Source organism: Genypterus blacodes, unplaced genomic scaffold, assembly GCF_046128005.1.
Source record: "Genypterus blacodes isolate CSIRO-AG114 ecotype Tasmania unplaced genomic scaffold, CSIRO-AGI_Gbla_v1 ptg000033l_1, whole genome shotgun sequence".
NCBI lineage: Eukaryota > Metazoa > Chordata > Actinopteri > Ophidiiformes > Ophidiidae > Genypterus > Genypterus blacodes.
In genome coordinates this window covers 225,307-249,264 of record NW_027466846.1, presented here as the reverse complement: position 1 = coordinate 249,264, position 23,958 = coordinate 225,307, and the positions used below count along the sequence as shown (strand labels likewise).

At 45.4% G+C, this 23,958-nt stretch overlaps 3 protein-coding genes across 10 annotated transcripts in view; 2 read left to right on the top strand and 1 right to left on the bottom strand.

The window, feature by feature from the left end:
- Positions 1–4,396, top strand: part of numb (NUMB endocytic adaptor protein) — a 33,734-nt gene extending 29,338 nt beyond the window's left edge. For 2 of the 6 annotated variants that reach the window (XM_076146732.1, XM_076146729.1), the window contains 4 exons: positions 403–702; positions 952–1,095; positions 1,793–1,942; positions 2,190–4,396. In XM_076146732.1, coding sequence (XP_076002847.1) covers positions 403–702; positions 952–1,095; positions 1,793–1,942; positions 2,190–2,944 — 1,349 coding nt within the window. In that variant the 3' untranslated portion in view covers positions 2,945–4,396. The remainder of the gene's footprint in view (positions 1–402; positions 703–951; positions 1,096–1,792; positions 1,943–2,189) is intronic. The other 4 variants (XM_076146735.1, XM_076146734.1, XM_076146731.1 and 1 more) reach the window with 3 other exon arrangements.
- Positions 4,397–4,635: 239 nt separating this feature from the next.
- Positions 4,636–11,382, top strand: exd2 (exonuclease 3'-5' domain containing 2). 3 transcript variants are annotated; one of them, XM_076146753.1, is made up of 10 exons: positions 4,636–4,754; positions 5,627–5,698; positions 5,793–6,218; positions 6,629–6,885; positions 7,010–7,136; positions 8,071–8,387; positions 8,613–8,719; positions 8,837–8,972; positions 9,163–9,531; positions 9,941–11,382. In XM_076146753.1, the coding sequence occupies exons 3-10, from the start codon at positions 5,808–5,810 to the stop codon at positions 10,155–10,157; spliced, it is 1,941 nt and encodes a 646-aa protein (XP_076002868.1). In that variant the 5' UTR covers positions 4,636–4,754; positions 5,627–5,698; positions 5,793–5,807; the 3' UTR covers positions 10,158–11,382. The 3 variants fall into 3 exon arrangements, with proteins under 3 accessions (XP_076002868.1, XP_076002870.1, XP_076002867.1); XM_076146755.1 differs by having other exon boundaries at positions 5,627–6,203; XM_076146752.1 differs by having other exon boundaries at positions 5,627–6,218.
- Positions 11,383–14,201: 2,819 nt separating this feature from the next.
- Positions 14,202–21,594, bottom strand: LOC142995548 (BRD4-interacting chromatin-remodeling complex-associated protein). Its single transcript, XM_076146629.1, has 12 exons — positions 21,554–21,594; positions 21,123–21,165; positions 20,847–20,912; positions 19,087–20,637; positions 18,772–19,005; positions 17,988–18,561; positions 17,713–17,861; positions 17,265–17,326; positions 15,982–16,130; positions 15,553–15,647; positions 15,261–15,363; positions 14,202–14,967 (listed from the first exon to the last, which is right to left on the bottom strand). The coding sequence occupies exons 1-12, from the start codon at positions 21,592–21,594 to the stop codon at positions 14,237–14,239; spliced, it is 3,798 nt and encodes a 1,265-aa protein (XP_076002744.1). The 3' UTR covers positions 14,202–14,236.
- Between the last annotated feature and the right edge of the window lie 2,364 nt (positions 21,595–23,958).

The following is a 23,958-nucleotide window of genomic DNA, read 5'->3' as shown; positions in this document are numbered from 1 at the left end:
TTTGTATTTGCTGTCTGACACAGTTATTCCCTGACCCAAGAAATGGGCTGCTCTTCAATTTAGACTTGACACAATCTAAGAAAGGTCTGTTTGTGTTAATGCTCCTTCTGCCAGCTAATGTTATTGCTTCACTTCTTTGGCTTTGCTTTTCTTGTCGCCAAGCCAAGAGAAGTTTAAAGCTGTCATTTGAAGAAAGGCTAAAATGATGCATACTCAGTTTTAGCCATATTAAGACCATAAGATATGTCAGTCAAAGGACATTTGTATATTTACTATTTTGTAAATCAAAACGGTGTGTTCTAAAAGTAAATCCATCATGTTTGACTTGGCTTTTCTTGCAATTTCTGGGCACAGAAATTTTCTGTCATGGATTTTTTGCTGATCCCTGTTCTTCCCCAACAGGTGAGACGGATGTGAATGTCACCGGGAACTCAGCCACCTGTGTGACAAACTCCCTAGCCCCACAGTCGGGAGGATCCCCATCTCCCTCGTCCTCCCCACCCCTTTCTGTGGGTGCTCTAGGGCCCCAGGCGATACCTCGCAGACATGCCCCAGCAGAGGCTCTCGCCCGGCAGGGCTCCTTCAGAGGTTTCCCCGTCCTCAGCCAGAAGACGTCTCCCTTCAAACGCCAGATGTCCCTGCGCATGAACGAGCTGCCCTCCACTATGCAGCGCAAGTCTGACTTTCCAATTAGAAACACCGGTGAGCCTGGGATCCTGGCCAAACACTTACTCAGCTCCTTTGCTTTCCCTCACATACACGTTAGCCCTCAGCTCCAGCCCAGCGCTCTTATTACCTATGAAAAGTAAACAAAATCAGATTCAGTAGAAGAAGATGAACTTAATCGCATCTCTAATGTGTGTTTATTCTTAGGACTGTGTATTCTGGCTTCAGAAAAACAATCCAGTATTTACATTGTCTTATCTTCTTTCTCGGTTGTTCTCTCTTTAGTCCCTGAGGTAGAAGGAGAAGGTGACAGCATCAGTTCGCTGTGCAGTCAGATCACCACAGCCTTCAGCGGCCCCCCAGAGGACCCCTTCTCCTCTGCGCCGATGCCCAAACCAACTTCACCCCCGCAGTCTCCTGTCGCACCTGGTAATGAAAGAGAAACCTTATGGGATATTCTTCAATATCTAACATGTGTGCATGTTTTTAACAGTGCATTCACCCTGCAAGCAACTTGGGTCAATGGGTTGTTATATTCTCACCACAAGCGTCAAACCCCTCCAATTGCCTGTTTGAAGTGATTAAGTTTAGTTTTAAATGGACAAACCACATTTTGGATGCATTGTTATTGGTTATAGTCAGACGTTCACATGGCAGGGTTAGTAATTCTAATCAAGTAGCGTTAATTGAATATAAAAAGCATAAAAACCATTTATTTCAGATTTACTTTTGACCCAATATCAATGTGAAACGATTATCATTGTATTATTATCTAGACTACGAAGATTACAATGATTGCATTTAAATATATATCTATTTTGCAAAAAAAAGGCATAATTGTAACCAGACGTTGGGCCTAATTCTCTTTAGGCCCTGTAGGAAAAAAATAAACTCCCACTGACCTGTTAACGTTGTTGCTTGCGGTCTAAATATGCAGTGTGACTTCGTTTGCCTGCATAAATCTTCTCTTCCTGTAGTGTTACAGTTGATTTTGTACGCCGTACGATTAACACGTGTTGAGACTGCTAATTAAACGCACGGGAATGTTGCGCATGTCTAACATTAGATCAGACGACATCATCCACGGCCCGTCCCCGTACTAGCTTCTGTCTCTTATCTGCTGTAGTAAACGGCACAGCTCCCGTCTTCTGTGTTGCTGCTGTTGCTGCTGCTGCTGCTACCGTTAACCCCCCAGTTCTGCCGCCTGCTCTGCCTGCTAGAGACACTAACCCCTGGGCTAAAGGCCCTGCAGGGGTCCCGGTCTTAGCCCATCCAGGTAAGCAGGACTCATTTGTCATTATATTGCATGCCACGTTTGCACCCAGTGTATGCTACTGCCTTGACAAGTAAGTGAAATGGATGTTACACTTTCTGTGCCGTATCCATCTTATCGTCCGCAAACTCGTATCTAGATTTCTATCTGGATATTGCCCTCATCATCATCATCATCGATATACTTTGACGTATTTGATTTATTTGTTGGGTTGTGCTCCTTTTAACTTTTTTTGTGAACTTTTGCCCAGCAGGAAATGACTGGTCAGCATCTGCTCCTGTGATAGTTGTTCCCCCGACATCTTCCCCGTCCACGCTCTCACACAAACGCACACCATCAGAAGCAGACCGGTGGTTAGAGGAAGTCACCAAGTCTGTCAGAGCCCCGCAGCCCACTCCAATCATGGCAGCCACGCCTCCTAACCAACCGTACGCTGCTCCCATGCCCATGCCTGTGCCCGTGGCGTCTGCACCCCCGATGGCCTTCTTGCCAACATTGCCCGCAGCAGTGCCCATGTTGCCCCCTCGTCAGCCTGCCTTACATGCTCAGGCTCCGGCCTCCTACCCGATGTCTAATGGGCTTCCGTTTCCCCAACCCAGCGTGCCTGTGGTAGGCATCACTCCTTCACAGATGGTGGCAAATGTCTTTGGCTCTGCGACACAACCCCAGCCCTTCCCCATCCCTGTCTCCACAACACCCCAGCACAACGTCCATGCTGTCAGTAACCTTAGCCCATTCAGCAAGCCCCCGCAATCCACTGCTCTCAATCCTATTTCCATCCAGTCATCCAATGGTAGTGCAACCTTTAACGGGGCAGATAATTGGGCTGCTCCCGCCCAACTTGCTCCATCCTCCCCAGCCACTCAGTTTCCCTCACAGCAGCAGGAAGATGCCTTTGAGGCTCAGTGGGCAGCTTTGGAGAGTCGCTCACGGCAGCGAACCACACCCTCACCCACGAATCCCTTCTCCACCGAACTGCACAAGACTTTTGAGATCCAGCTCTGAAGACTGATAGTGTTTGCAATTAGACAGTACTGGACAATGAGACAATTTTGTTGAAGGAGAAGGTGGGTGATTGACTAGAGAGGAGGCCTTCCTCCCTCTCTGTTATGCAGGACAACCTCAGCAGGACTGAAAGCAACTCGGAGGCAGGTGAGAGCAACGGTTGAATCAACAGGGAGCAGGACTCGGCACAGCAGGGAGGCTTTAAAAAAAAAAAAAAGAAGAAGGTTGCTGTTAACAAGGGCTCCCCAGGCATTTCATTAGCATTGTCTGCATTGATGTGTTTGTGTTTTGGAGCGGCGCGGACGTTATTACCCTGTGGTATACTGGTGTCAAGCCACACCCAGCCCCCAGCCCCCACCACCCTCCTAACCCCTGCTGGCCTTCCTTCTCTGCTCAGATCAGGTCCTTGCACCCCCTGTTGACAGGACATGAGAACTCCCTCACCTGGCAGAGGATCTGCAGCACTGAGAAAAAACTCAGCTTCCATATGAGAAGTTCTCATTAAAAACTTCACAATCAGAAGAATAAAGTGAGACAATGCCAAAATCTTTATTTTTATGCATTAAGTATATTTTAAATAGCTTTGAAATCTAACAGAAGAGTTGTAAGTAATCTTGCCAAAGGCACAGGCTAGCTACCATGAGACAAATGTATGTGTGTGTATACAAGAAATGGCCGCATATATTATACATAAATATATATATATCTCTATAAAGAATCTAATCTGTACACACAGCCCACAGCAGTCGTCATTTCTAATATGATGTAAAGAGAGATTTTGTGAAGGGACAGCTGCTTTACTTGTGTTTTGTTTTGTTTTGTTTTCATTGTTTTATTTTCTCAGAAACATTGCCCTCTGTTTCATCCTGTGATCGGATATGAAGCATCTCACTGTAAATAGGGATCATTGCAGTAACAATCAATCCAGACCTAGCGATGGTGGTGGTGCCCAATCTGTTGCCTCTCTTACCTGTGCTCAGTTTAAAAACTTCAGTACTGATCAGTACTTAACATTTTATATCTCTGTCTTCATTGTCAATCTTTTTTGAGTGGTAACATTCTTACTTTTTTTATTTAACACAGTAGATTATGTCATCGACCCTTTCTTCACATCATCTATTATATTATTTAGGTGATTTCTAAAGTTTTATTTTGCACAAGCACTAAAGTAGATGATTGGACCTCACAGGTGACAAATGGCCAAATGTTTGGCTGACCCGCCGTCTCTGATGTTCCGGTCTGCTCCTCTCAGCGGGAAAACAACAGGGAGTTTAAAGGCTTTCATCTCTCACTTACTTATTTCGCTCTATCATGTTTTATTTTTATAATCAAACCTGTGAATATGATCTATTCTCTGAACTATTTTTCCATTTTGTAATTATTTCATTACTTTATTCCACTTCCTTGGAGAAATGTTGAAACTAAAAGATTGAATAAATTGATGGTGGTAGAGGAGAAGGTGGTTTGTGTTCTTGAATGAATTCTATCATATTTTGAAAGAAGACATCTATTATTGACATATGACGCACGTGACAGACGAACATGTATTATGAAAGACTGAAATTAGTTCAAAGGGAAAATGAATGAATTAAAACATGGTGCTTTAATGGAACAATAGAGTAGAAAACAAACGAAAACACTAATAATAGCGACATAATCGTTGTTGTTTCTCTCTCCGTCCAGTGGGCGGCGCTAGCGTTGTCGCACGTCAACACGGTTATAAATACAGCACGGAAGAAATGGGTCCATTCAGTAAAGGGAAACACGTGTGCATGTGTTTGAAAGCGCAGTGCTGGTTTAAAACGTGAAGGTAAGACGCCAAATGTTTCCACGAGCACGAAAGCGCTGCGGCGACACGAATTATTATCTCAAACAAGCCGCTGTGGTTAAGCTAGGCTAGCAAACCGGAAACCAGTTAAGTTGTGGTTAGCTGCTACGTAGCTATCGTTACCCTTGATTTGCGTCACACAAAGACACAAACGAGCCGCAATTTAACTTTATAGAACAATATACGTCGTGTAATCAAAATATGTTTGTCACGTTTCAATGAAGTGCGACGCTGGTTTAGTTTTAGACGCCGGAACGCCACGGTTTGTCGTTTATCAGTTAGCATTTAGCTCAAGTTGGCAGTAAATGTTGACTAATATGCAAGCTTACGACAGCGCACAGAAAAGGTTCGTGTTCGATTTAACCTCACTGTCGCTACTTCGGTCATATCCTCCATGCCTGCTTTGTGTTGTCACGTTATGTCACTCGTTTACATTGTCGGTGTTTGTGATTACAATTGGCTAACTGGCTACAAGCGACGAGACAGAACTTGTCCTGTGGTCGGTGTTTAGGATTTACGAGTGACCGTGTTAACTGAACCCGGTGTAGTCCGTTAAACTGTGACCACACTTGGCAGGTTTGTACACAGACGGTGACGTTAATATTAAGGACGCGTTTAGGCAGAGAATTTGAAACTTTCATCGGGCTCTCAGCTTGGGAACCGGAGGGTCGCCGGTTCGTGTCCCCATACGGACCAAGAAAGTAGACTGGCAGCTGGAGAGTTGCCAGTTTGCCTCCAGGGCACTGTGTTGTGCCATATGCAAGAGGGGCATACAAGACACATTTCAGATAACGTGTGTGCATGTGATTTGACTTGAGTGGGGCGCTGAGTTTGTAACCTACCTACTTTTCCAGAGAGATGCTGTCCACATCACAGAGGTTAAACCAGATCCAGCTTTACAGGGAAGTCCGCTGACACAGGAAAAGGTGAAAAACAGTTATTGGTAGGATCAAAACGGTTTAGTGCCTGTGGATGTGACCGCCCCAGACAAACTGGCCTCCTGTATTCTGGCTCCTCAAGTCTTCTCAGGTCAAGATGTCAAATCGAGGACATTTAACCGCTGTGATAACCACAGTGCTTGGAGCCACGCTAGGAGGACTGCTCATATGGCGTGTGTACCGTACACAAAAGAAGAAGCTGCCTTCCATTCAGAAGGTGACTGCTGCTGTGGAGGCGTCCCAATCTGTGGATAAGGGATTTACCACTGAGGAGTACCAATACACAAAGCCACTGCAATGGGTAGAAAACAAGGTGAAGGCTGTGGCGTGTCTGACCACACTGAGCCCCCCTCTGGTCCAGATCCCCTCTCCAGAACAGCTGTTAGGGGTGAAACCAGTGATGGTGAGCTCTGAGGAGGAATGGCAGCAGCTGTGGCCCCTGATGCAGAAGGAGCTAGAAGTCTTCCCTGTGCTGGGCCTTGACTGTGAATGGGTAAAGACCGGCTGCGTAAGAAACACTTTTTGCATGGCTTCATATTAACAGAGGAAACGGCTGATGTGTTTAGGATTACACCAGAGCAATTGTTAACATTTATCAGTCTTAAGCTGAAACTAAAGAAACTGACTGTATCCTCAATAGAAAAGACCCAAACATTTAAGTTGATACTATGGAATTTGACACACAATGATGGTAAGATGCAGCAAATACAAGTGTATGACGTTGATTAAAATGCAGCAAATTTAGAGCATGTGTGTAATTCTGAACCATCACTGTAACATACTAAATGCAAACGGCTCCTCAAATGCAATCAAGTGATTTATGTGTATGAAGGCTGAATGATAAACTTCAAGTTCTCATCTGTGATGTACCATGGGGCTTTCACTGTCGTCTCACCTTGGTGCCCTTTCCTCCTCCAGGTTTCGGTGAAAGGCCAAGCGTCTGCGGTCTCCCTGCTGCAGATGGCCTCTTACTCAGGGTTGTGTGTCCTGGTCCGGCTGCTGGCATTTCGCAGTGGACAGCATCCGTTCCCACTTAGCTTAATGGAGGTCCTCCGTGACCCCCACATTCTAAAAGTCGGGGTCGGTTGTTATGAAGACGGCAAGCGTCTGGCGCGGGACTACGGCTTGTCGTTGTCCTGCACAGTGGACCTGCGTTACCTCGCCTTAAGACAAAGGTACGGCTGGTTGAGCCTCCTTCAAGCTGGAATGCATCGATTTGTTTTCCTCATTTACATTGTTTTGTTTGTTGTGCATGTTGCAAATAGGCTAATAGTTTTTCCATGATGTTGCTATTTTTAGGCAAGCAACTGTGAATAATGGCCTCAGTCTTAAGTCTCTGGCAGCCGATCTGTTGAATATCTTCCTGGATAAATCCCTGGAGCTGCGCTGTAGTGACTGGGAAGCGGATCAGCTAACACTGGAGCAGGTAGGGATGCAGGCTATGACCACACCAGTCTAGATACTTTTGTCTTAAAGCTAAATTTAACACGTAACAAGCATCAACAGTACAGAGGAAAGAAAACAACAGCCCGCCATGCTCATCTGCCGTATGACAGAGTGTGAATCACTCTGCAACGTCAGTGTTTTCAGAAGCCTTCCCTCTCCACACTAAATCCATGAGCTGGCATCTACAGATTCAACCCCTCTGGACTTTTTTTAAAGATGAATTTTCATATTCATCCGTGTTTCTGTGGATGTAGTTTAGATTTAACATTGATTTGGAAAAATTACACACAGGTGCAGCTCAATGAGTTAGAATATCGTGGAAGTTAATTTATTTCAGTAATTCAATTCAAAAGGTGAAACTCTTATATTATAGATTCATTACATACAAAGAGAAATATTAATTTGTTTTATTTTGGAGATTATGGCTTACAGCTCATGAAAACCCCAAGTTCAGTATCTCTCTTTAACATTGTGAAAAAGTTCAATATTGTCGCCTCAGTGTCTCACCCTAATCAGCTCATTAACTCAAATCACCTGCTGAGGTTTCCTGAGCCTTTGAAGTGTCTCTCAGTCTGGTTCAGTAGGAGACACAATCATGGGGAAGACTATGATATTATTTGACTTATTTATTGAGCTGCACCTGTATGTTGCTGACGACAGTTGAAGTACAGGAATTGGGTTTTGAAATCGAATTGAAATTGAATCACAGAAGTACAGACTGCATTTAGTTGTGACATTATAGATGCTTTGTAGTAAATAGTGCAAAGAGCACTGTATATAAAACCAAACTTTTTATCATCATCGTCAGTAGACTATCCATCGTCTATCCATACTTTTTTTTTAATAAATCATGATTTTAGATGAGGTCATCGTTGACTTTTTGGTTCTAAACCTCTTGGTCCCGCTCACTCTAGATGACCTATGCGGCCAGAGATGCCCAAGTTTCTGTGGCTTTGTTCTTCCATCTGATTGGCCTCTGCTCCAACGCCAGCCCCGCTTCCTCCGGCGGGAGCGCTTACGCTGAGCTGGCCGCCCGCTGCCAGGGCCTGGTGGACGTGCCCTTCAAGGGCCGGGCCGGGGGCGACGGAGATGACAAAAGCGCCGACCGAGAGAGGAGACGCAGACTGCGGAAGCCACCCACACATGAAAGCCCAGAGTCTGGAGATCAGCAAGTCCCAGACCCTCGGAAGAATAACAAGAGAAAACCACTGGGTGTGGGCTACTCTGCCAGGTAAACGCTCCAAAAATGAACGTCATTTTAAAAGCATCTGGAATGTACATCCATATTGCGTGTTAAAATATTGTGTAATATAGGAGGATTTGATTACGTGTAGGCTGTGCTTATTTGTTTATTGCAGCAGGTGTATTGAAAGGATAGATGCACAATCGCCATCAGAACAGGAGTTGAATTATTACTAATTATAACTCGATTAACCTTTCACTCTTTCTGTTACAGGAAGTCTCCTCTCTATGATAACTGCTTCCTGCATGCTCCAGACGGCCAGCCTCTCTGTACATGCGACAAGAAGAAAGCCAAATGGTACCTAGATAAAGGAATAGGAGGTACACTAGACAACTTGACTGTATTCAGAACAAACGATCAGAATTTCTCTCTCACTTTTCAGCTGCAATGTAACAACCCTAACTTACAACCTTGTGATGTAAATCTCCCTCTTCCAGTGCTCCAGAGTGAAGATCCTTTCATAGTGCGGCTGCTGTTTGAACCATCAGGACGTCCAGACTCCCAGCAGGACTATTACCTGACTGCTAAGGAGAATCTCTGTGTGGTCTGTGGCAAAGAAGATTCCTACATTAGGTTTGGAGCTTTGATGAAACTTTCATTCCGAACCTGATGGGAGTTTGAGCCAAAGTTATGTCAAGCTCTATTGGTCACTTTTGTAAATGGAGTCATGTTGTTCTCGAGGAGTACATGACTGATTTTGTGACTTTTCAATTACTGTACAGTTGTGATCAACTTCTGTGATGAATTTCCTCTGCTCCCTCAGGAAAAATATTGTGCCGCACGAGTACAGGCGTCATTTTCCTACAGAGATGAAGGACCACAACTCCCACGACATCCTGCTGCTCTGCACTAGCTGCCACGGCGCCTCCAATGTGCACGACGGCTTCCTGAAGCAGCAGCTGGCCGACGAATTTGCTGCCCCTCAGGGTTGCGAGGAAGGAGTGCGCCTGCTGGAGGATCCGGACCGGCGGCGGGTGCGGTCGGCAGCTCGCGCTCTGCTCAACGCCGGGGACGGGCTGCCGGCACAGCGGCAAGAGGAGCTGGGGGCCATAATAAAAGGGTTCTTCAACATGAATGAGAAGGAGGACCTGAAGGCTGAGGCTCTGGAGCAAGCTGCTGGTTTAGAGACGAGGTGAGACCTAGTGACTCCATGGTTGGAGAGATGCATGAGTCATTATTTTGGAATTTTGCGGGACATTAAAACGATCTATAATAAATCTGGCTCAAGCTTTAAATCAGTACTGTGAAGTGATGCAGAAGTCGTTCTTCATCCCTCAGCTGAAGTTCTGTTCTTTATCTCTATCCATCATATGTAACAGACTAAAAGCTGAGCGTTGGTCAGTAAAATGCTGTGTCTGTTAAATTATAAACGTAAAAATTGTACATGGAGGTTGACCCGACCCAAACCTGTGACCTAATCCTGGTTCTTGTCGATCCTTCACATTCATTGGACCAACATGAACATTCAGGTCTTGTTGGGTTTGGACAGTCACATGTTGTATGGAGCTCTAATGCTTACCGTCCTCTTCTCCTTTCTGAAGGATATTCAACGAGGCTTACATTCCTCACGGGCTGAAGGTGGTGCGCATCCATGCCAAGCTGGGCCTGCGGGGCCTGATGGACCTGGAGCGCCGTTGGAGGCAGCACTTCCTCACCACCATGCTGCCGCGCCACCTGCCTCCTCTCTGGTCCGTGGACCACAACCACAGCAAATTCCTCCGCAAATACGGCGAGGACTTCCCTGTCCAACTGAACTGACCAATGAGTCCCGGTAAGAAGCACAAACAGCCAGGAGACGAAGGGGAAACGTACGATACTCATCCACCGGTCAGATTGCCGGATGGAAATCAAAGTCCTGCAGCCACATTGTTATTTTCTCGAGCCACATAGATTTCTAGGACAGTCGAGTCTGTTGGGTCAACATGTGGCTGCTGTCAAGTTCCCGTCCTGGGGTCAGCAAGGCCATAGGACTTTGGGGTGTGTGTGTGTAGAAAGATGTTTCACTTTCATTTGGTGATGACGCATATCTGAAGGTGATTGACCCGTCTGCTGTCCTGAACCTGAATGAACTCGAGCAACCAGCCTGTGGAGAGCAAAGCCAGCACTGAATCTGAAAAACACTAACTTTGCAATGCCATGACAGAAACATGTTATTGTATATGGACACTTTTTTATAATGGAAAACATAATTAATTTATGAGAAGTAAATGCGTTGTGTAAGATCTAAGCTACAGCCTGCTCTTAATTTCCCCCTAAATTTAATGAATCCCCCCCCCCCTTGCAGGTTTGCAGCTCTTATTACCTGTCGGTTTGTGCAAATGAATGTTTTGCTTTGCAGAGAGAGGGTCATTTTAACATGACCTGATACTCAAATATTTCCATTCTTTATTCAAGCTATTGTCTGTTTTAAGGCAATTGACAAGAGAATGTGATTTTTCAAAGATACCTTGAAATAACGTTCATCTTTACCTTATTCTCTTTTTTAAAGATGAACTTGGTCTCGAGGTGCCTTTTGAATGATCAGATCCTGGAGAATATCCATGCTCAGGTTCAGTTTTTTGCAGGGGGAGACGTTGTATCCTATAGCTAGAACAGAGTTGCCTCTCAGACTTCATCTTCACACGTCCTAGGGTCGACTCTGCTGCTAGATTGGACATGGCTCATGTTTTAATGTGCCTCTTAAATCCCCCAAACCTGACCAGAGACGTGTCCCAGCATCAGGACACAACCTCCTTCCCTCTGTAGTTTAATTCTGACACTGTTTTACCAAAACACACATTTTACAGTGAAGAAAGGTGCCAGCTGTGATGCATTCATTTCCTCCAAACGAAACCTTGCAAAGCATAGATTAACTTCTTTCGAGCATGTAAAGTATGAAACTATGAAAATTGTTGTTTTATTTGCACTTGATCAGGTGTAAACCCTCGTTCTGATCTTGTCCAATTAGTAAATGAATAAGTAATAAAGGTTGTGTTTGTAATAATTTCTGCATTTTTGGCATCCAGCATTTATTTTTCAAGACAAAACCACACTCACTCTTTTTCTTACAAAATCACAGTTTAATAAATAGTCTGTAAAAATGAGTACAAAAGCGTTTTTCATAACTTCTCATATATGAATCACTCGTGACTTTCTGGTCAAAGGAGTCTTTAGTTGGATTTTGTCAGGAATGACATTTTCTTACAATCTAGTTCTGCTGAATTAAGGCCTCTTGATTTTGGCATCAGAACAATCTCAGTCAAATGTTTTTGTATCTAAAGTTGAATTAGTGTAGCGCTATGAGCTCCCCTGGTTTCACAGTTCAGTCAGGAAAAAAATAAATAACATTACGATTAAATAATACCAAATGGCTCAACATGCAAATGTAATCTGTTGCTCCTAAAATGATACAAGCACATGTTCTAATGGTCAGTATTTCACACTGCTGACAGGAATAACAATGGCACATGAGGCTGCTTCAGTAAAGGGGATTCCATCAAAGTTGACCTGGTTTGTCATCCTTGACGCGAGAGAATTTTCTTTCGAGAAGAAGCTCAGGGAAAATACTTTTACCAAACAAAGAAAATAATTTTGGCAGGAAAATACTTAATCCGAACAAAAACCAAAAAGTAAATTTTGGTGGAATTCCCCCCCTTTTTTTTTTTTTTTTTTTTTAAAGTTAACGCGGTGGCGAGGAGTGTAATCCCGTTTTGTGAACGACACTCTGACATCTTTACTGCATTACAGCGAAACCTCTACCAGGACGGAAACACATCATCTTCTGAAATCCTTTTAAAAGAATGAATGATGTTAAGACCCTCTTGTGTGTGTCCACCCCTCACTACTGCAGAGGTTTCCACTATTTTCAACACTATATTACTGCATATTATAGCAACTCCTTTGTTCACTTCAACAAAAGACAATTACATTTAAAAATGATAATGCAATTCAACAAATGAGAAGGCCTGTTTGATTCAACCCCAAATGTTGTTTTGTTTTGAAGGGACGGTTGGCATTACTTTCACATTTCAGACCAATTATCACATTAGATATTGAGATGTTTATAACTGTTTTCTCTAGTTTCCTTTTCCTAATAGTTGCAATGAATTACAATAAGGCATATTCCAATCGGCAGTCAAACTATGACCTCTTTCAATACCTCCAAAAGCTCAAATTTGATGCTTTTTTTTCAATTTATATTGCAATAATTTGACGTGTAGCTTTCACAATGACCTTCAATGTGAATTCCATTTACAAAGAACATTATTACACACATTTTATGAGGGCGACTCGTACAACCAATACAAAAGTTTTATCTTAATGACCATAACTCTCGCGTCCTTCATATGAACAGAATTCACATTTTCCACACAGACCAATAGATTGTCATGTTAACATAAGATGCTGCAAAACCATATTGCTCCACAATGGCTGAGAGAACATAAATCTTAGGCTTAGAACGAGAGGCTACAAACCAGTAATTCAATAAATAAATGTAAAATACTGAAACGTGGTTCATGTGAAGCGGACGATTCCTCTAGTTTTTGGTCAAAGGCTGTGTGATGATGCAGTCAATGTTCTATCTGTCATGGAAAAACAACACAACTGCAGATATGGTGCTTTTCTTTGCATGATCCTTTATCCTTCGGAGTTTCGTGACCCTTGAGGCCTTTTGAAACGTGTTGGGACACACAATCTCTTAACAACACAGGCTTTAATGATAAAGTAAGCAGCTTTCATTCTTGAAAAAAACAAACCTGCAGATTTGTGTTTTTCATCCAACAAAACGGCATGACAGACAAAACTCTCCCTCCTCACTGCACCACTAACCACTGCTCCTAACAACCCTATCTCATTATTGCTTGTATGTCAATACACACAGTATGAGAACCATTCCTGTCTCACAGAAAACTAGAAGTATTTCACAGTCAGACTCCAGCGATGAATGACAACAAAACACAAAAACGCACAACTCTGCCAAACGTTTTTTGTGCCCCCTTGGATTCTTTCACAACAGACTCCAGTGTGTTAGTGTGTATACGGGAAGAGACACAATATGTATTATTGTATTTTGCTGGTGTATTCAGGATGTAGCAAGTAACAAATTCTTTGGAGTATATTCGACGAGCCAAGACGGAGCGTGCCAGATTCCACGTCGCAGGATGCCGTATCAGATCAAAGCACGGACACACTCAATTCCAACAAGCGGTCGCCTACCGGAGACATTCCGCGTTCACGCGCTCGCACAAACTTACTGCCTTTCTCAGCTGAATCATCTCATCGGAAAACAGAACTGGCACAGATTATCAAAATAAATACCCTGGAAGCTTGGCACTATGCAAAAAGAAAAATTCACATTTGAAAGGAATCTTATAAAAAACTATTGAATAATCTCAGTCTACTCCACGTTTCATTATCCTCACTATTACTTATATACTATATGCTGATGAAGGTTACACCAGTGTCGTAAACCTCTGAATGACTTTAATCTACCACTGAAACAATATAGCTCCTATTCAAATAGATTTTTTTCCACAAACATACATCAAAATGAAGTATCTAACATCTATCGATCTATAGATAGTGCTGTTGTCTGGTATGCATCTCTTTATAGTGCCTTTTGATTTTTTTCCCTCCTCCCCCTCATGTTGCACAATCGGTTCCTTAACGTAATCTCTGAAGTGCAGAGAAAAATCTCTTTTTTTGTGCCCAGGTGTTGCCATTTTGGTTCTGGGAACAAAGAAGTCAAGATCCCTGCTTAACAGGAAGTATGCCTTCTCACGTTCCTTTCATCCACCCTTCTTTCTGGTTTCACCTTTGTTACATTTCACTCTGGCTGTCTGTCGGGTAGATTACCTTTACAAGTGCCCCTCCAAGATGCTGGTGACAGCCTGGTCCAGTGTGGGGCCTGATGTGGCCCTGGGTTGGGCTGCAGAGGGGCCCTGCAGGCGCTGAAGCTCCAGGATGCTGTCGATGGCACTCTGTAGATGTTCGCTGAGCATGTTGTCCTCTTGAAGAGGCGCTGGCAGCGGACTGAACCTCTGCTCAGATCGAGGCGATGGATCTGGTCTGTAGCATTTCAGTTTTGGGGCACTGACATCTCTAGTAGGCAACTCGAAGCAGGCAGCCTGTGGCTCTGGCATAGAAAGAGGATTTGGGGCTTTTATTTTGGAATGGGGCGCTGTCTGTGGTTCCGCAGCTCTGTCACAGGGTGAGACCTCCTCAGCAGCTTTCCCAAGCTGAACCCCATTGGAAACATCCTCACCATTCTGAGGTGTTCCATTGGAGGCCTTGCGCTCACTCACAGCTCCACCACCATTTGTCAGCTGCCCTGTGTGATCTCTCTTGAGGCCAGGATCACAGGCCGAGTTGTGAACCACTTTACGTGAGCCAGATTCCTGCTTGATGGTGAGCCTGAGAGCCCCGCGGGAGCTGGAGCGGTATGTCTTTAGCCCTGGGGGCCGGTCAGAGAGTCTGGTCCAGGCTGGTGGGGAGGAGGGGCTGCCAGAGGTGGAAAGGTGGGCGGGGCCAGATGAGTGTACACCACGAGGGGAAGACGCTGAAGCAGCCAAGGCCATCATGAATGACTCTGGAACACAAAATCAGCTATGTTGATCACTGAAGCTTTGGTGAGCCCTTTTACGCACGTTTGTTGGCCTTGAACCAACCAGCAACTCACTTCACTTTCCCAGCCCTCATATTTACTCCCTCCCTTAAACACAACATTTCTTAACTGTAGCAAGTGTCACTAATTGACTTTACCCTGACCAGATTTTCTTCCTGAGGCCCGGAGTTTGTAACCATAACAGACCAGACAGACTCACACTGACTGCCTGTGTGTGTGAAGTGTTTCCCAGCTATGTTTCCTGCTGGCACACTGACCTGGATCTCTGCGGGCCTTCCTTCTGTCCTCCGCCAAAGCAAAGCGCTCAGCCTGGAGGAAGAGACGCTCCAGCATCACCATCTCTGCTGATGGACTCTCCTGCTGTGGAAACCAGTTAACATCCCATTACTCCTACTGTTCGTTTTCTCTGGTGCCAAAGGTAGTCAAGTGGACTTTGTCGCAGTGTAATGTTTTGTATCTACTTTTGCAGTTTAGTCACGTGATCCTTGAACACTTTTAGAATACGATAGGATATCTGCATGAATCTGATGATATGATGCACTGTCTTACCTGGGTTTCTCTAACCAGTAGCTGCCGGTATTTATTAACCATGTCCTTGGTGCGTTTCAGCAGGAAACCCGACACAGTGTCAAACTCCTCGTCCACTGTTGATGGTGAGAGGATGAATCTCATTATACACCACAAAACAGTGTTAATGACATAATCATTCCCAAATGTTACTTAATATGAATTTTAATTTCTGTATCGTTTGCCCCAAACTGTATTGGAGGCAGGCGTAAAAGCACCGGTGGAACATAATATTAAAATCAATACTCATATATTAATTACATTACATTAGAATGAACAAATCCATACTCAAGGTTTGTCATTCAATTTCTCAGAAACATTCAGGAATGTCTAGTTTGTTAGCATTACGGTACATAATATTGACAGGGTTCAGTTAGTCTATGCATTAGTCATCAATCAGAGCTCACTAACCTAAATTGAAGTCATCATGAGTGGGCAGGTGACCAGCACAGGAGTGGTAGGGCAGCAGGCATCTGACAGTGTCCTCCAGCGTGGAAAAGGCAGGACCGGTGTGCGGGCTCTGAACTGCTGCCCGATCCAAACAGAGCTGCTGCTGGAACCTGAAGGACACAGCTTCTCATTAATAATGACATAGATATTTAACCTTCTATACATGTAGGAACTCAAGGAAGTACTTTTACATTTGCTTTTCTAAATCTAAACCTACATTTCTGATCTGACTTTAATAATTAAAATGATGCCATATGGCAAATTTCATGCTTGCTTGTAATAAATAGAAGATTAATTGGATGGTTAGCCTGGACAGTAATCCAAAGCCTGTAGTGGTACTAATAGCAGAAGCAGCAGCAGCTGGCTCTAGAAATCCTTGTACTAAAAGTACCAGAGGCAGCACTAGTAGTATTTTGGGGAAATTGATAACGGGGATGAAAACAAAATGTAAGCAGCACTGGTATTTTTTCCCTCTCAAAATATTCTGATGAGATATGTTCTGTATCTATATTTATTTTGGACAGGCATTGAAGTAAAAGTAATTATTTGTAACCATATAATTACTCTTCCAAAGTACAAATTCTCCCAAAACATACTTGATAGATAGATAGATAGATAGATAGATAGATAGATAGATAGATAGATAGATAGCCCCCAAACTGGTAAAGTATTCTGTCACAGCAGCGTCACAGTTAAACACGCTAGAATAAATGAAAACAAAACACAGAAAGTAGTAAATAAATAAAAACACAGTCATAATAAACAGAATAGAATAAAGTAGTAAAAATGCAAAATACTGATTAAAAGGACAGAAAGAGTGGTAAGTATAGTGATGAAGTATTTTTATTTCATCACTTTACACCACGGCTGGTATTTTAGTAGTATAAGCGGTAGTAAAGAGCAATATTAGTAGCAATGGAAGTATTAGTGTTGAAGGTAAAAGCAGCACTTTCAGTAAGAGCAGCAGTATCATAGATGTACCAGTAGTTTATAGTAGTAGTAATATTACTTGTTGTAGAATCAAGCAGCAGTAGTAACAGTATCAGTAACAGTCCTCAAAAACAGTCTGGGATTAGACTTAATCCATGCAATCCTGTGAAAGCAGCCAACCAAATTAAATAATAATCAATCTCATTATTAAGATATCACAGAGCTTCTCCCCAGTATGATGAAATATGTCAAATGCGATCTGAAAACATGTATTTTCCCCTCAATGTGAGTGTTATGAGCGCTCTGCCTCTTACCTGTGTCGGCGCATTGCTGGTGTGAGTCGCTCCTCTCTCTGCTGCTCCAGAGAACCTGCCAGCTGGCATGCACAGGACATTTTCAATGAGATCAAAAGATGGAGACAGTGGTGCAATTTTGTAGTCATTAATAAGTGTGATGTATCTAACATCTTTTCAAAGCCTGCCATCTGTTTCATGACTAGGTGGGGTCAGTCCAATTGAAAACCCAAATTCTTATCAGCTCTTGTGATTCATTATGAGATTCTTAACCTCAGTTTAAAATAAATACACTGCTAGAAACACGATCCTCTGTTCTGCTGACTTTAAGTGATGTATGTGGACGCCATTTACCTTGTCATGTTTATATTTAGTTTATATTATATTACATTTTTTCATCACCTCGCTGTGACATCTGCATTCCGCAGTCAATTCCAAGATGAAAAGTTTGTTGTTGTTGTTGTCTCACCTTGGTGCCAATCTGCTGACCTATCTGCATGGGAACACACTCCCTGGGGTCCAGGGGCTCATGGACCTGGACACCCTGGGGTGCAGGAGAGGGTGGACGGACATCGAGAGTAAATGCTTTACTCTCCACGGCCAAGGCAGCTGTTGGCTCTGATGAGGGAAACATAGATTAATCAGTGATGATGGAGGTGTTGATGATATTCATAATCTTCACCAACAACAACCTTGCCTGTCAAATTTCAGTAGTGGGATTCATTTTCCATCTATGAGACTCACTGTTTTGTGTGTGCTGTTGGACAGCAGGGTCCTCTCCTCCACTGGAGAGACTAGCAGATACAACCATGGGATCAGGCTGCAGCTGAGGCACCGAGACATTGACAGGCAGAGGGGAGGGGCTGCTATGAACTGAAGCATGGATCAAGGACTGGACCTGGACCTGGGCCTGTGGAAATAAGGCCTGTGGGACATGGAGCTGGTTTTGGACTTGAGTCTGGACTTGGGGTTCGATGTGGGCCTGGGGAGCTGTTGCCTGCGGGACTGCAGTATCTGCTGCAGACAGAGTGAAAGGTGGCCCATTTGGTGGGGAGAAACTTGCTGGAGCAGTTCTAACTGTTTCCTGAACGGAAGGAGAGGAGGACAGCAGGGCAGCATCCTCTGGGTCTGAGGGAGGAGGAGAAGGCTCAACAGACTGGACCGCCATCACAATGCGGGTGTGAGGCTGAACAGGGACTGTGTGCGTCTGCGGTTGGACGTCTCCCTCATTGGTGACAGGGGAGGGGAGGGACACCATTGGCACCACCGGCAAGGCTCCAACCAGTAATTCAGACGTAATAGGGGAACTAAGTGCTTGCTGTCGTAACAAGAATAAAGAGACACAAAGTAAATTGTTACATACAGAAATACACAAACAGCAGTAATCAGAAAATAGAACCACAAATGCAACATGACACAACAGCCTTCATCGTGGAAGCTGAAAAATGTTTTAGTTATTCTTTATTACAACTATTTTAGGGCGGTTATTTAGGGACTATTTAATCTCAGGGTATGCTGATTCTCTGACCTGTTGCAATTCTTGCATAAAAGCTTGGTTCTGACTCATGGAGTGGGTCACCTCCTCCCCAACTTGGGTCATGTCTGCTGGGGGCATCAGGAGTTTTGGCATCTCTACAGCTGGATCAGGGGCCAGAGGTGGATCTGGAGGGGGCTGAAGGACTGTGACTACAGGAGGAGAGGAGGACTGGAGCCCTGCAGCAGTGGGCTGTACAGAGACATGCTGGAGCACTCGTCCATAGGGCTACACAGAAAGAGAGATGACAGGTAGATAGGTATCAGAGAGAGAACATGATCAGCAGGTTCTGCAGGGGTGGCACCTCACCTGTGGTAGTTGATGGAAAGTCTCTTCTGAACTGGTCCTTTCCTCTGGGACAGCGCGCTCAGGCAGCAGCACCACAGAGGCCTGCTGAAGGTTCAACTGTCCATCTCTCACTCCAGCCTGCGGACCCTGGGCCTGGGCAGCAAAAGGCAGCCCCTGCACTACCGGGTGGCCATTAACAATAGAGATGGACGTGAGGTCTGGAGGAAGCACCCCAGAGCTGTTGATCAAGGTAATGTGGTTTCCCAGAGCGGGACTGTGGACCAGGGTGGCACGCTGTCCCTGCCCTCCTGGTGTATAGGTTCCAGTCAGCTGTGCTGGCATCTGGAAGACAGTAGGGGGCGCTGACTGCAGCTGCAAAGGTCCTGAAAGCACAGTGGCCTGGCGGAGTGCTAGCTGCCCTGTGGGCGTGGTGAAGACAGGGCTGAAGTTCAGCTGTCTTTGGGGCACAGTTAGGATCTGAGAGCCATCTACTAGCTGCGCGGTGGAGGGATTCACACCGTGGACAGACGGTCCTTGGTGACTCGGGGTCAGCAGGGGTCGAGCTGCACTGGCAGGCTGGGAGATTGTGACAGGGGACTGGCCTGGAAGAAGGAACTGGTTTTGGCCATGGAAGAGTCCCTGAGGCTGAAGGACGAAGGAGCCTCCCTGATTGACCAGTTGCAAGCTGACTTGTTTGGGGAGCTGCTGGGTTGGTTGAGACGGTGGAGCTGGAGGCTTTTGTCCAGCAGTTTGGGACAGTAAAATATTTGATGAGGCAGTCCCAGGAACGAATGTAAGACCTGTGGTGTGTTTCTGCCCTGAAGGCTTGGGGCTAATTTGAACAAGTCTGGGCTGAATGCTGATGGGCAGCTTGGGTTGGATAGGAAGAGGGGCACGTTGCAAGACGATGCCCGGTGCTGCTGCTGCTGCTGCTCTCAGGGTCGGGGCAATAAGGGGACGGCCAGTCACACCGGGCATAGTCTTATGAATGATCATGCTGGAGCCCTGGGCGGGACTAAGGGAGAAAGAGGCCTCTGGAGAAGGAGCAGGGAACACATTTCCTGGCAGGAGCCCCATCAGCTGAGGAGGGGCAGCTGGCTTCAGAGAGGGACAGCCAGGCCCAACAGCCAGCAGGGAAGGCTGAGGAGGCTCCACTGCGGCCTGAGTGTCCCTGGGCAACGCTGGGGTGACAGGCAAGGTCATGGACTTGGGTATGAATGGTACAGTGGGTGGAGAGAGGAGAGGAGCAGGGGAGTATAGAGACAGACCATCTCCAGGTTGGACCAGACCCGCCTCCAAAGCCATGGTCTGCTCCGTGATATCCGCCTCCTGGAGGCTTTGCTGGAGGATATCGCACGCCACCTCCACCTCCTCCTCCTCCTCCTCCTCCTCCTCCACTTGTCCCTTCTTCGTCTCACATCCATCCTCCACAGGCCCACCCTGTCCCACCTGCGGGTCTTCACCTGACTCTGGCGATGACAGGAGAGCCTCCTCCAGGAAGGACAGATCCACACACCCGGGCGGAGGCGAGTCTGGGGAATCCCTGCCATCTCCCAGCAGAGAGACAGGGCTCTGGAGGACGCAGAGAAACAGCGGGAGACAAAGAGAGATGCAAACAAGAAGAGAAAGGAGGGATTGTGAAAAAGGAGGGGGAATTGTGTTAATCACACAACAGCAGAGTTAACAGAAAGCCGTTTCAGGCACAGAACGAGAGAAAAATCATTCTCTGGGGAAAAATGTAGGTTGTTGTGACGCTGCTGGCTGTGGTTCCAGACACTCACCGGGGCATCTGGGAAGAGGGAGGGCTCCCCAGAGGAGGAGTTAATGAGCAGGTCTTCAGTCTGCAGCTGCTGGGATAAAATCAGCCCATTTTAGGTTGCACTCGCATACTCATGGTGACAACAACATGCAGAAGTACATTTAGAAACTACTTCCACACCTTCAGCCCCCTTCTGCACATCTCCTACTCCAATTGTGCCAAGGACGAACTGCAGCTCTCATGTACTACACAAACTATTGAGTTTAATTTGAGTCCTGTTCTATTCTGTTTGTTTTACCTCATTGGTCCCATGAAGGAAGTCATTCAGGGCTTGGGGGTCACTGAGAACAGACAGAACAATGAATGAAAATCCCTTTGATCCTGGTGAATATTTCATGCACCATATAGTATGGGTAATAATAATATATATAAGTTAACCGGGACCTTAGATACATACACAAAACATTAAACATCAAGAAGAAAAGCCCTGATTTTTACAAGTACTACTCATATCTAGAGTACTGGTTTCCAAACCTAAGGCCATGACACCCTTAAGGGGTCGCACGATAAATCTGAAGTGAACCGATTATGCTTTTTTCTGGCCTGTAGAAAATCTTTACTAATCTTTATTATTCATAGTCAGCAGCATCACTTTGTAAAGCCAAACAAGTATGGAACTATTGATCATTGAATTTGAGCCGTATCCAAGTTACAGTCTAAGTTACTCACCACAAAACATCAAGTAGACAAGTCCCATCTTCATCCTCCATGTCAACTGAGAGGAAGAGGAGCAAAGGCAATCAGATACGTAAATCAAGTCATTACATTCTATACTATTCTGTCTGATTGATTGATGTCCATTAAAACTCAGTCGAGGACGCCTCAAATATAGTGACATCATTCATTTCATTACATTACATTGGAATGAAGGCCCGTTAGTTACCCAGTTAACCTTGTTTGAACTTTAATCGATCAGGGTCAATGAGTCTACGCAATAGTCATCAATAAGAGCTTACTAACATGAATTGAAGTCGTCATAGTGATATAGGGTTGATAAAACACCGTATCAGGAGTCCCCATGTAGGACTTTCGCCATACAGTGATTACAAAGACGATGAACAAACTGGTCCCCGTGAAAAACTCCACAACATGGGGAAGAAACTGTTCACCTGCTGATCATCCCACCTAGTAACATTTGGAGTGGTAGATGAACGATGCCTACCTACTTCATAAGTGTGAGGCCCCATACAGAGAGGTCAAGCTGAGTTCTGGTGGTGGCCTCATGGGAAGTGGTGGTCGTGGGTCAGGATCTGGAGACGGAGGGTTGCCAGTCCAAGGCGGCGGGACGGAGACGGATCCTCCCTCAGGTGGGGCATCTCTGCTGCGTCTTACAGGGTAGGAGGAAACCAGTGGAGAGCCTGTAGGGGCGCAAACCCAACACGTGTTGTCAGGTCACCCCGGGTTACCCTTGGCTAAAACACATTTTCATGTCAGTAGTGAGACATAAGATCAATATACATGATTCATCAGTCTCTCCTCTTGTTGTGGGCAGTTGTGTGGTTTTTTACAGACACACACCTGGGGAGAGTGATCTAAATCTACCAGTATACCAGTAATAGCATCATATTTTTGTCTGTATCGATTGTGCCTGAGGCTTGATGAGAGAGAACGGAAGCTATTGTTGTGGCAGCACAGACGTGAGGAAGGCAAATCTGGACGCCTCAGCTGTAAATAGATGGCTCCCCCTGCGCCTTGGATGTGACTTGCCCTCATGGCTGGCTGGACCAAAAAAACACACACACACACACAACGCGTGTACGTGTGTGTGTAAAGGCTGAGCACACTGCAAGCCAATTATAACATTACTCACTACCTCGCGCTCCGTTCAGCGGGGTGGTCTCTTCCAAAAAAAAAAAGAAAAGAAAGAGACAAACCTCCCTCACGGATTCCTGCTGACATATTTTTTGTTTACAGCACGACAACCGCATTAACACCATCAAGGTGCCGCATCGCCCAATGAAATCCACGCAAAACGAGCCTCATCAAAACCTGCAGCGGCGGCAAGTGCATCCTCCTATACACACCGATGCATATATAGGTTACGTAAGGTGAATGTGTGTGTTCATGTGAAAATAATGCCCGAACGATGCTGGATGGAGGAGCCGCTGCTTGCTTGCTGCGCCTCCGCGGTCATTATTTTCGTTATTATTATGATTTTTTGGGGGGGTAAAAAAGGGAACACGGCAGCTGACGCCTGCTGTAAATCATATCGCGGTAACAAAAGGTGCCTTGTGTTAAATATCACCGCCGCCCACAGCCATCCACGCATCGCTCTGCCAGAACGAGTCATTCCGCAATTCACAAACAACCACGGGAGAAAAAAAACTCACCCCTTCTTTTGTGGTTTATTGTCCTGTCAAGCGGGCCTCTGCGCCATCGATTCTCACTCAGTGGTCTTTTCAGATGCTAAAAGGAGGAGAGGGGGGGTGGCGGTGGAGGGGGGCTGGGGGGGAGAGGAGGTGGCGGTGGATGGGGTAGGGTAGGGTATGGTGGAGTGGGTGGGTAAGGTGGGGGTACCGGGGTGGGTGTGAGAAACAGACTGGGAGAGCCGATCACAACACAAAGGTGGAGGAGAAGAAGGAGGAGGAGGAACAAAACAGACGCGGATGATCCATGTTCAGCGGCAGCACGAGGCGAGACTGGCCGCCTCCTGCGCTCCTCCACGCGGCCACTCTACCTCACATGTCCCCTCTGCTCTTTGGACGGGGTATCATATCAGCCAAACAGATGATGACCCGTCCCCCCACACACACACAATTTTTTTTTTTACTCCGCTAGTCATAATAATGCAATCAGCAAATCATAACTCCTTAAAAAAAAAGTAACTTTGAGCAAGAAAAGAGGGAAATTGCAGTTATTCCATGTCTGTTTCCTGTGAGCACATAAGAGTGGAGGGAGGAAAAGGGCAGAAAAACAGAGAAAAGTGGTCTAAGACAGGAAAAGGAGCTGAACAAATTTGCTCAAAGGAGAAACTAGGGGCTCAAATAAAAGTCAGACAATGAAAGAATAATAAGAGGAAGATGAGAAGAAGGATCTCTGTTTGTACGAGCGCCACAGTCCATTCAAAGCCAAAG

What these genes read in the sequence shown, in the direction of transcription:
- exd2 (XM_076146753.1), top strand. Translation starts at nt 5,808, where the DNA reads ATGTCAAATCGAGGACATTTAACCGCTGTGATAACCACAGTGCTTGGA. An exon ending in ATCAGCTAACACTGGAGCAG is followed by an intron (nt 7,137 to 8,070) that starts GTAGGGATGCAG and finishes CGCTCACTCTAG; the next exon opens with ATGACCTATGCGGCCAGAGA. An exon ending in GCTGCTGGTTTAGAGACGAG is followed by an intron (nt 9,532 to 9,940) that starts GTGAGACCTAGT and finishes TCCTTTCTGAAG; the next exon opens with GATATTCAACGAGGCTTACA.
- LOC142995548 (XM_076146629.1), bottom strand. Translation starts at nt 21,594, where the DNA reads ATGGAGGATGAAGATGGGACTTGTCTACTTGATGTTTTGTG. An exon ending in TTATGCAAGAATTGCAACAG is followed by an intron (nt 18,562 to 18,771) that starts GTCAGAGAATCA and finishes TTGTTACGACAG; the next exon opens with CAAGCACTTAGTTCCCCTAT. An exon ending in TCATGATGACTTCAATTTAG is followed by an intron (nt 15,648 to 15,981) that starts GTTAGTGAGCTC and finishes CACCATCAACAG; the next exon opens with TGGACGAGGAGTTTGACACT.